The 12,014-nt window shown below is 50.9% G+C and overlaps 1 protein-coding gene across 1 annotated transcript; it reads right to left on the reverse strand.

The window, feature by feature from the left end:
* Nucleotides 1–262: 262 nt before the first annotated feature.
* On the reverse strand, nt 263–10,865 carry Mfsd2b (MFSD2 lysolipid transporter B, sphingolipid). The gene is made up of 14 exons (XM_051142781.1): nt 10,800–10,865; nt 7,663–7,788; nt 6,633–6,757; nt 5,817–5,940; nt 5,446–5,524; nt 5,229–5,359; nt 4,037–4,127; nt 3,808–3,929; nt 3,241–3,324; nt 2,758–2,838; nt 2,431–2,540; nt 2,015–2,158; nt 1,539–1,712; nt 263–505 (listed from the first exon to the last, which is right to left on the reverse strand). Exons 1-14 carry the CDS (start codon nt 10,863–10,865, stop codon nt 481–483), a joined length of 1,482 nt encoding a protein of 493 aa, XP_050998738.1. The 3' UTR covers nt 263–480.
* Nucleotides 10,866–12,014: the final 1,149 nt, after the last annotated feature.

The raw sequence follows: 12,014 nt of genomic DNA on the forward strand, positions 1-12,014 counted from the left end.
TGCTTGGTCTCCAACATGTCGTGTGTCCTCAGTCTGCCTACCTGCACTGTGTCCCGGGGTACACTGGAGTCTCAGTGCAAACTAGGTCTGCATATGTATTCCTGTGTGGGAGCTCTGCCACCTAGCAAAGGGAGTGTGCAAGCCAGGGTAGCTGGAGCTTCCTGTGCAGGCCAGGGTAGCTGGGGCTTCCTGATGCCAGAAATCGTTGAGGAGGATGCTTTCAAAGTCTGAGGTTTCTTGCACGTGGAGCAGTCGAGTACAAGCCTAAAAGGGTCCAGGTTCAACAGACAAGGAGGGGTCGGGTAGGATTCCTGGACCTGGGCCAGGCCCTTTAGGAGATGTCACTAAAGTCTCCATGAACAAGGAAAATTACTCTGTAACAAGTTGCCAGCATGTGCTAGGAGTGGGTTGGGGCTGCAAAGATAGTTCCAGGAAATGAAGGTTTCTGCTCTTCCAGCTCACAGAGGTCCTCTTTAAAGCTCAGGCGAGGCTGTAACTAGTCCTCCTGAGGGAAAGAAAGAAGCCAGGGAGGAAGAGAGAGGTGAGGTGAGGGTCTTTGCCCTGTCAGAAAGTGCCACACAAGTTTCAGTGGCTGTCCCATGTCTTGCCAGCAACTCTCCACTTATAGCTCTGTTAAAGCCCAGTCCCTCTAATTCCTACCAGGCAAGTCTCCCCTTCCTCTACGCATTGCTAGAGTGGAAAACACAATCTCTGGACCCTTTGCTGAAGGCTGACATTATCAGCCATGAGAAGTGAGGGGCTGCTAATAATGTTGTCTTGTGTGTCCTGTGTGGACACAGTCACCAACTTGAGTCGTTGTAAATAGGAACATCTGTGGGCCAGATGTGAGTCGACTGTGGCAGCACACACTCTCTAAGTACATATTTGGCCTTGGGTTCTGTGCTGAGCTCCTAGGATACAGGGATTAATGTAATGTATCCCCAGCTGCAAGATTCCTGCAGTGTCCTGGGAAATCCAGGCCACGCACACATTCTGCATGCAGTGGGACGTGTGCTAAGGGAAGGACAAGTGCAGACAGCCACGCAACAATTATGGAGGGAAGAGCAGGGGGCTCCCAGGCTTTGGCACTGGGGCAGACAGTGATTCTACTCTGAGATGGAGACCCGGAAGGAGACCCCTCACTGGCTGATATGCTGGTGGGGCTGTGAGTACAGCTGTGCAATGAGTGACGCCCCTGGATGTGGAACTTGGTGGAAGTGCAGGGTGGAGGGTAACAACACACCAGGGAAGAGGTGTCTAGGTCACTTGAGTAGATGGGGTACAGGGGAGAACTAGGAGTCCCTCACATCCCCCTTCTATCAGGTAGCCCAAGGATGAAGACTAGAGATAGAAGGAAATCTAGGAGCAAAGAGTGTCACTGACACTAAAGGAGGGTAGCCTGAAACCAGATGGCTCAGCTGGCCAGCTCAGCACACCTGCAGGCTGGCGTTAGCCATTGGGCATTGGGGTACATATGTATGTGTGTCCCTTAGCTTGGTAACCCTGCCCATGTGTACCCATGGACAAGCACTGCCCACCTCCGAAGGCTTAGCTGGGAGGCGTCCTGGCGTGGCATCTTGGCAGCGGGGCCAACCAGGAGGATGCACAGACCAATAAGGATCATACAGGTGGGCACAGCACCAATGAGGACCTTGAGGGTGACCACCACTTCTTCTGCTTGCTGGCAGGCTCCTGCCTCATACCCTGCAAACCTGGAGAAACACCACCCTTCCTGTTGGTCAGCTTTGCTGAGCATGGCTCCTTGGGTGCAGCAGTCACAGGCATGGCACCTCCACCCTCTCCTGAAAACTGACTTATAGTCAGCTTAGTCTATTATGCAGGGTGTGTGCAGAGCCAGAAAGGAGTTCAGAGCCCCATAGTCCTGATGATGAGATTCCCCCTACTCCATGGAGTGGAGCATGCACTCCAGACTCATGGCGGGGGGCTCTGGCCTCCTCTTCCCACACCCTCCAGGTCTTTCATGCTTTTGCTATACCCCCGCCCTAGGACTGACTCCAAACTGAGGGTGGAGATGCCCAAGGCTCCTGCGCCTGACAGCTTGGTGAAGAAGACATAGGATGAGTAGAAGATAGTCTCCACGCCTGGGCCGTGATGGTGCTGCCGCTGGAAGTCATCCACCACATCTGGCAGCATGGACCTAGGGGCAGGTGCATGGAGTTAGCCTTCCCCCTTTGAACATCAGCAGCCAGCCTGCCAGGCCTCAGGGGCACAGAGCCTAAGCTGGAGTCCACTCTGCCCAGAATGAGCCCATAGCCATCCAGCAGTATGTCTGTGTTCCCCTCTGTTCTGTTGTTGGCTCCAAAGAAGGAACTGGTGGCCCCACACAGGGAATAGGACAGCAGGAGGAAGAGAGATGCCCTAATGGAAGGATATGAGACCCCCGATCCCCATTCCCTTCATCCAACCTACCAGGGCAGCAGCAACGACACAGCAATGCTCACGCCAGAGACAAAGGCCACAACATAGGCCACGGGTGCAGAGGGCACAGCAGCCAACAAGATAGAAAAAGGCACCATCACCTGGGGAGACAGACCTGTGAGCTGGTCCCTCCACTATTTCCCTGGCTTGCTTTAAGAGGCTCAACCTTTGCTATTCATGATAAGCCCTGCACCTGGTCCTGGGCTAGGCCCAGCAGACCCCAGGAAACACAGGTCTATCCCTGCTGGGCTCAGATTCCATGGTTACCTCCTCGGCGCCCCCCCACCCCCATCAGGCCTTGCTTCCTGCTTCACTCACACAGATCCCAAGCGCAGATGTCCTCTTCCCAAATCGCTGGAGAACCCACTCCCACAGTGGAGTGCTCAGCACGGCTGAGACCTGTGAGCAGACAGCACCATCCCACCAGGGCCCTGAAGCCCACCACTACTCCCAGATCTCAAAGCCCTTGCTTTGATACCCAGCCTCAGACTGTCTGGTTTGAACCAGTAGCCATTGAGTTTGAGCTTGGCCCCAACTCCACCCTCTGCTGGAATGAGACCAAACAAAATATAACTTTAGCCATGAGCCGGGCATGGTGGCGCACGCCTTTAATCCCAGCACTCGGGAGGCAGAGGCAGGCGGATCGCTGTGAGTTCGAGGCCAGCCTGGTCTACAAAGTGAGTCCAGGATGGCCAAGGCTACACAGAGAAACCCTGTCTCGAAAAACCAAAAAAAAAAAGACTTTAGCCATGGAAGGTTCTCCAGTCGGGCTCCCAGCCTCCACCCCCTTGCTCCCCATACCAGGATGGTTAGCACCAAGCTCTGGACATGATCTTGTAGCCGGGAGGCGTGTGTACAGAACAGGACCAGGTAGCTCTGTTCCACCTAAGGAGATGCACGGCAAACAGTCATATGCAGGGAATGGCAGGAACTCCGAAGCCATGTGTAAGAGGACAGTCTCCAGTAGGACAGTCCTTGAACTCAAAGGACCCCCCCCCCCCAAACAGAAATATGAGCCATTCCCAGTGCACTATCCCTGTTTGCATAGCTAAGGTCAAACGGACTTTATTAGACCTCAGGTAATATGAGAGGGTGCCATCCCAGACACCATTAACTTCCTAGGAGCCCCCTCACATGAGCACATACAAGTTTTTCCTCTGGCACCAGCCTCTCTCAGCCATGTGTCATCCCCCATTAAACTAGGCACTATGATGCATGCTTAAAACCACAGCCCTCGCGAGGCAGGAGAATCAGGAGCTGATGACCAGAATCAGCTATATAGCAAGCTCAAGGCCAGCCTGGGCTACATGAGACCCTATTTCAAATGCCCGTTTACAATAAGCACAACAAGAGCTTGGCCAGTGGTACCTGGACGGCAGCTGAGATGAACAAGAAGGAGACCACCAGGTTCAGGTAGGGTGGGTGCCGGGAAGTGATGGCCAGGCCTGTAAAGAAGCTCAAGCCTTCACCCGAGGCTGGGGCAGAAGCAGCTACCAAATGAGAAGATAACACCTAGATTGGCAAAGTCCAAACCTCAGCCCCAGGAGGAGTCCCACTCCCAGCTTCTGCCTCTAATGTCCTCGTTGCACTGCCATACCTGGCTGCTCCTTCACTCCTAGGCACAGCAAACTGCCACATACAGGGTAAGTCAACGCAACCACAGCAGCAGCAATGCAATAGAGGCGAGCCTGCAAGACAGGACAGAACTGCACTGGGGGTAATGCCTCTAGCCCATGGGGGAAAACAGGGGCACCTCTCGATGCCAGAGAAGATCATCATCCCAAGGCCAGGATGCCAGCTTCTGCTCCTTTGGTTCTCTCAGTTAGGTCTAGGGGCTCAGTACAAACTTGCTTTTCTGTTGACTCTGCCCCATATGGAAGGAAACATCCATGCCCATCCTAGTGAGCAAACAGGCATTGCTGCTAACTTCTGCGTTCTAGACCCTGAGGTTACAATGATGAGTAAGGGTTGGGCGGTGGAGAGGAGTAGGCAGATCCACAAGCAGGTAACAGTAGCGTGACATATGGTGATCCGGATGAAATACAAAGGGGGGGGGGGGAACGGAGATAGAGAAACGCATGGAGGTGCTAGCCAATAAGGAATGAGGGCGCTTCTGGGAGTAGGAGGAGGAGGAGAGTCCAGAATGGCTTTCCCAGCTGGGCACCAATCAGTTGCCCCGCTTGGCTCTAATGCTCTGCTTTCACTGTCCTGAAATTGTTCATAATTTTGTATGTAAAAAAACCAAAAAAATTTTTTTTGAGGCAGACTCTTTGTGTTGGCCATGCTGGCCTTTAACTCACTGTGTAGCCAAGGAGGACCTTGCACTTGGGATCTTCCTGCCTCCACTGCCTGGATGCTGGGAGTACAGCTGGGAGCCGTCATACCTGGCTTACCATGCTGAAGGGCTTCATACTTGCTTGACAGACACTCCACCAACTGAGTTGTAACCCAGCCCCTGTGTTTTTTGTTGCTGTTCTTGCCTATTGGTGAGGTGTTTGTTTGTTTTTCACAGAATCACACACACTGAGTACTTTGGGGTTTTTGAGACAGGTTTCATATAGCTCAGGCTGAACTTCAACTAACTATCTGACCAAAGACAGTCTTGAGCTCCTGCTCTTCCTGTCTCAAGTTCCCAGGTGCTAGGATGACAGCTGGGTGCCACCATGAGAGAAGAGAAGCAGGAAAAGGGTGAGGGTACAGTAAGCATCCCCCTTCGAGAAGAGCATCCCTGCAGGAAGAAGTTGACCCCACAGAGGGGAGAGGGGGTCCTAGATACCTCCCACACTTACTGCATCTGGGGAGACAGCAGGGCTTCTGGGGTGCACAGTGTCCTCACACCTCTGAGACCCATGGGCGCTGGACACAATGAGCCCATGGACAGTGGCTCCCATCAGGGTCCCTGCCATCTCCATGGTCATCCCTGAAGACAGCATGTACAAGCTGACATGGCAAGCTGCTGGATCTGAAGGGCAGCAGCTCCCGGCCAGGACACAGAACTGTACTCACGGTATGCAGTGGCAGAGTCTCGTTCCCTGGGGCTGGGTGTGAGGATCATAGTGAGCGCCGTATAGGGTACCTGGAAGAACTGGGATGGCCCCTCAGAGCTTAGGATGGCCCTACCATCCATAATGTCACTCCCCTGCCACTTCACTATGCATAAGCCAGCAGCTACTCTGTCCCACTGAGGTTCTTAAAAGGCCAAATATTCTGGATCTCAGAGCTCCCGGCTCAGAAGCAAGGGTCCTGAGCAGAGCCTGCAGTGGTCATGATGGGTTTCCGAGCACCACTGGGCAGAGCAGAGCAGAGTCCAGGCTCCCAACATCCTTACACTGAAGAGTAATCAAAGCTGGCAGAGGGGCTCAGCAGAACACACTCACCGTAGCCAGGGCCTGGAAGAGGCAGTAGAAGGTGGTATACCAGAGCCCGCGCAGGCTGGTAAACGGGGGCAGGAACCACAGGAAGAAGTAGGCCAGTGCAATCAAGGGCATGCAGCCCAGTGCCCTGTAGAAGCACAGCTGAGGTACTATGCCTATAAACACAGGGGCAAGGACCCAGGAGGGATACCCTGTCTCTGCCCTTTGAGAGGCTCTGGAGCTGAGCACTCTTAGGGAGCCATGGAGACAGTGAGAAGAGAGGGCAATGGACGGAGGGGCATTCACTGTTGGGACTCTGTCAGGGCCCGTGGTGGCGCCATTCCCTGTATTCAGAACCCTGGACCACTTGGGGGCGGGTTACTTAGTGGTAGAGCACAAGCAAGTTGGGCTGCCTCTAGGGCAATGGTTCTCAACCTGTGGGTCAACGGCCCCCTTTGGAGGTCAGATAGCAGGTGTCCTGCATACCAGACATTTATACATTACAATTCATAACAGTAGCATAATTGCAGTTATGAAGTACTAGCAAAATGATTTTATGGTTAGGGGTCACCGCAACACGAAGAGCTGAGTTAAGGAGTCACAGCATCAGGAAGGTTGAGAACCACTGCTCTATGGCCTGCCAGCCCAGCCTCACAGATCTGGGAGCCCTGGAAGTGTCTAGCCCAGAGCCACCTGATGAGGGACAGACGATCTCTAAGCTCGTCTCTGAACTTCTCTGAGTCATGCTCTGACCTAGCTCATCTGCACTGCACAGGCTTTCTTCTAACCATCCCCAGGCTGTGACAGTGACACAGGGCAGCGTGGGAGGGGACTGCTCACCAAGGCATTAGCCGTCCAGATCCTGTCCTTCTGCTTCTGTTGATGAAGAAGCCAGCCACAGGGTCTGCAACTGCCCCAGACACCTTCCCTCCGACCAAGGCAAGTGACACCTGGGCAGCGGGGATCTAAAACCATCAAGAGGACATAGCCAAAGGGTCCACAAAGACAGACAATCCAGCCAGGCCTGCTTGCTTGTCAGGATAAAGATCTGGGAATTCATCTGGGGATAGTGTCATTGTAGAAAAGCTCCTGCCCAGGACATGATTGCAGAAAGCTCTGAGGGACATCACAGCCGGTGAGAAGAGGGGTAAAGCTGATGCCTGCCACCATTTGTTGGTTTTCTTTTTGGTTTTTGATATAGGGCAGTGGTTCTCAACCTGTGGATCGTGACCTCCATATATCAGATATTTACACAGGATTCACAATGGTAGCAAAATTATAGTTATGAAGTAGCAATAAAATAATTTTATGGTGGGGGGGTCACCACAATATGAGGAACTGTATTAAAGGGTCACAGCATTAGGGAGATTGAGAATCACTAAGATAGGGTTTCATGTCTCAGGGTTACTATGTAGACAAGGATGACGTTGAACTTCCAACTGTCTACTATTGGGATTACAGGGTTATACCACTGTGCCCATTTCATGCATACGAGGTAAGCACTCTACTTGTTGAACTACATTCTCCTCCATCTTGTTTTGTTTTGAGACAGGGTCTCATGTAGCCAAAGCTAGCCTCAAACCATGTAGCTGAGGTTGGGTCTGAACTCTTGATCCTCTTGCCTCTGCGCTTCTGCTGAAATGCTGGGATTACAAGTGTCTGTCACCACACCTGGCTATTTTCTCTTTTTCCTAGTACAAGCGGATATAATAAGTATCCCCGAAGAGATGGCCCTCCACAGCAGTTGTTACTAAACTTGGGTCAAAGGGCTATCTACCAAAACCAAAGAGGAGCACGGGGGCATGGAGGTGGGGGTGGGGGGTGGAGACAAGGCAGAAACTGGGGACCACGGGCTGCTGCCCACACTCACCTGTGCCACATCAAGTAGGAAGAGCTGCAGGTAGAAGGCTGAGGCGCTGGAGGCCACCTGGTTGGGGACCCCACCAATGCCATAGCACACCTTTGTACAGACTGAGAGGTGACCATCTCTGTTGTCCTGGGGAAGACACAGGAACTAACCCCTATCCCCAGAGGCACAGAACAGCTCCTCACACCCCAACGACTTCCATAGACATCCTATGTTCACTGATGGCTTGGGGACTCATTTAGCCCCCAAATCTTCCTATGGGAAAGTGAGAGAGAATTAACAACAGAATTCTAAACCATGACCTCTAGACCATTCCAGGGGGAAGTTCTTCCTCACATACTGACCCCATGCTTCCTGCCAGAGCCACGGTCTGTAATGAGTCAGTAATCAGGGTGAGCTGTGGGTTCCTGTATCTTGAATAAATACCTTTATTCTTCTAGGATTTGATTTCATTGTCTGTCAGAAGCAATCTTCCTTCCAGCTTCATAAGGTTGTTGTAATGACTGAATGAGACAGTGGCTCTGAGAAAGAATTGACTGTTTGACATCTGGGTTTATTTTACATGTATTTTGTGTGTGGGGAGGTGTGCATGCACAACACACACGTGTGGGAGGGTGGGAGGGTGTCACAGTATGTTCTTTCCTTCCACTGTGTGGACCTAGGTATCAAATTTAGGTCATCAGCCTTGGTGGCAGGTGCCTTTTACCCACTCAGTTGTCCAATGCCTGTGACTTGCAAGCCACCTCTTGAGCTGCTGGCATCAGTTTGTGATGGGGGTGTGTACACTGCAGACATCAGCAAACCTTACAAATCAGAGCTTTCCCTTTTTCTTCTGGAAAGGCTGTTTATCAATGCGGTGGTATCACAAATAGTCTGAGAGCCTGGAAAGCGGACTATTACAGTCTCTAGCCATCCAGGGGAAACTTAAACATTTGTCTGCCAACTTATAGTCTAAACACAGCTCCTTGCTACTCTCCCACTATGAAAACCGGCTCCGCCCACATATGACACTTTGCATTAAATAACGCTGATGTTTGCCTGGTGGCTCAGGCCACACACCTTGGTCATCCTTGGTTGCTCTTTTCTAATTCCCCTGTCACATCTATCAGGGGAGCCCCTCTGTGTTTCCTCTGCCTCTGGTGTACTCTCCCAGCAGCAGCCAGTGCTCTTTGAGTAAGATAAACCAGACTATGTTGGCTGTCTGTTTAAAACCCAGGATGGCCAAAGGAGCCCACTCTGCTCCCATTCCATTCCTCACTTCAAATAGCTTTCTCAATGGGAGTTTTTTATTGTTCAACCCCTTTGAGACCACTTTGCTTCCTTGGGTTCTTTGTTTTCTCTGGAAGGTACTTGTGTGTCTTTCAAGAGTCAAGTGCTTGCCATTCAGGTACAAGTTTAAATGTTTTTTCCTCAGAGGAATTCCCTGACAACCCACATTGCCTAAACTGTTTGGTAACTCTTATTGATTTCCTACCTCTCCCCACCACCTCGAAGCTGAGAGCATTTGCTTTCTCACTCATTGTGGTGCTTCTAGTACCTAGGCATACAGTAGGTGTTCAATATATGTTTAAAAAGCAAGAAGTGGTCATGAGGACACTGTAAAATATTCTATTTTCAAATACGCTAGGAATCTTTTTTTCATCTTTTGCCTGGGGACAGAAGTCGGGTGGGAGGGAACCAGGACTTTATTTTAGTATCTCCTAGAACCACAGGCAGGCGAGTGGAAGGGACGGCCCTCTTAGATAAGGGCTATCACCCACTTCACATGCTTCCTACCCCGGGAGAAAAACCCACACTCAAGGCTGGGTGCATTCTTCTTCTGACATTTGTGTGAATATTGCTACAACTTTCAGGAAAACTTGGCAGAATCTGGTGTGAGTGGATCGCCATCCCATAGTGAGTCTCGTTTCCCCCTAAATGGGCCTGTGGAAGTTTTAGATAACCCAGGGCCATCAGAACAAATTCCAGCTGAAACGGAGATGATACAGTCTTGTGTCTTCTGAATGATGCTTGGTCTCCTCACCCCATTAGCCCTTTAGAGTCTGTGGAATCTACATTTTATAGACTGGCAAACTGGCTGTGCAACCTAGGCAAGGCACAAAGCCTTGCTGAACTTCAGTTTCTCGACAAGCAAAATGCATATCTATCTATCTATCTATCTAATATATATATATAACTATTATTAAGATAATTAAACACTGGCACCTAATGGCAGTCTTATGGGTTTGTCTTTTTGGTTTTTTTTTTTTTGTTTGTTTTTTGTCATTAATATCACCTCAATTCTCTAAATTTCCCTGGAAAATCAGAGTTCCCAGAGGGTCCTCTACTATCCTCCACCCCCACCTCCACCCCAGTATATGAGTCTTAACATGCTAAACAAATCCTCCGCCACTGGGCTGCATCTCTACTCATCTACTTTTTCTAATTGTTAAGACAATGAGTCTTACTAGGTTTCCCAGACACCAAGGGATCTTCCTGCCTCAGCCTCCCCAGTCAGGAACTGGGACTACAGGGACACTGAGGCATAAGGGGTCTCCCAATTGATGGCCACTCCCACCCCCCATCTGAGATTCCTGAAAGTAAAGACTGAGTCAAGATAGGGATGGAGTATCAACTGAAGTCACAGAAACACCTGCCTTGCAGGTGGAACTGGAGTAGGGACTGAAATTTGCAAGACACAGCCCAGAGACTCTTAAGCCTCCACACCAGCCCCAGCCCTAGCTCTGTCAGTGAAGAGAACGCCGAGGGTCTAAGAATACCTTGGGTCCCTATCTGCCCTCTACCCATGCGTCTAAAGTACCCTGCATCGGCTAAGGAGAACTTAGTCTGCTTAGAAAGGAGAACCTGAGCAGCAGCAGGATTTTGAAGTGAGGCTAAGCCCAAGGGAGCTGTTTAGGAAGAGGACTCCAGGGGGACCTGCAGTCCGGGCACTAGAGATCTGGTCCTTCCTGCTACTTGAATGAAGCCCTGTTGCTTCATGGCAGGGCTCAGGATGCCTTCCTATTTTCTCTGGGGTGTCCCAGTGGCACCAAACTGCACTCTGCCCAACGTCTGGACAAAGTACTATGACAGATGCCTTTCTTCTCTGCCCATAGGAGCGCCAAGCAGCCCAGCTTCCCTCTAGTTCCCCTGGCGCTCACCGAGCCTGGCTCCAGGGTGTGCGGCGGCTCTGCAACACGGTCCGGGCGTCTGTCGGCCACTGCCATTGCGCAGCTGCTCCACACTGCTCCGACAGCCCCAGCTCTCTGGGCGCTATCGCCCCAAGGGTGGATCCGGTCAAGTGGGCGCGGCTGGGGGCCTTGCAGTCAGCCGGGCCTGCAGGAGTCCCCGCCACGAGTTGCCTGAGACAGCGGGGTAGGGCATACCCAGGACCTGGAAGTTTCCTGATTTCCTCTCCTCGCCAAGAAGGAACTCTCCAATTGCCATGCACCTGGGAAAAGCTGCCAAGTCCTCAAGGACTATTTTTTTTTTCTTGGCAGATGTGTTGTAGACAAAAACTCTCAGCTAACTCCCGTGGGTGAAAGCCAGCAAATAAATTTATTCTTTAAACGAAGCAGTACACTCCACTTGTTCAGACTAAAATTATGGCTGAGTAAGTTTTCTGCCTAAACTACCCATTTCCCAGGCTTCCCTATAAGTAACCTGTATGGCTGTGCAACCAAGTCTTGGCCTCTAAATGGAACGTGGGTAGTGCAATATCCCAGGAAGTGCTTTGAGAGGCAAAGGACTACACTGTAAAAAAAGACTCAGAAAACAGCCTTCCTTGTATTATTGGATTGCTGAAACAATAGGCCCCAGAAATTACTCACACGCCCATCCCAAAACACCGCCCCCCAAAAAACTCCTTGGAGCAAAGGACCTGGGCAGCCAGAGGAGGAACTTCTTAAGAGTCCACCTTGGCTGGGCTGGCAAGTTACACTCTCTTGGAGATGGACCTGGGAGGTCACGGCATCTTTGGGTTCCTCCCTCAGTGTGCTCACACTGAATGCACCTCCCTTTTCACTTTTCATGTTTGACTCTTTGAATTGGTGTATGGAGGGTGGATGGTTCAACTTGGTTTGTTGGGGGCATAGGCTGTGATGGTTAAGTCCAGCAACAACAGGTGAGTATAAATATTAGATTAGACAGTTGCTCCTTAGGACACAAGAACAAACTGCACTACTGTAAGATGAAAAGCTTTGTGCTGCAGATAATCACATGTGGCAAGGTAAACGTGTTCTCCCAAGTGTGGGAGTTAACACTCAAAAATTTTAAAGCATTTGTATTGAGATATATGTAACAAAAAAAAATCTCATTTTAAAGTGATACTCCCTGAAGATATCTAAACTATAAGCACATAAAAACATGTCCATGCT

This window comes from Acomys russatus, chromosome 1, assembly GCF_903995435.1.
Source record: "Acomys russatus chromosome 1, mAcoRus1.1, whole genome shotgun sequence".
Lineage (NCBI taxonomy): Eukaryota > Metazoa > Chordata > Mammalia > Rodentia > Muridae > Acomys > Acomys russatus.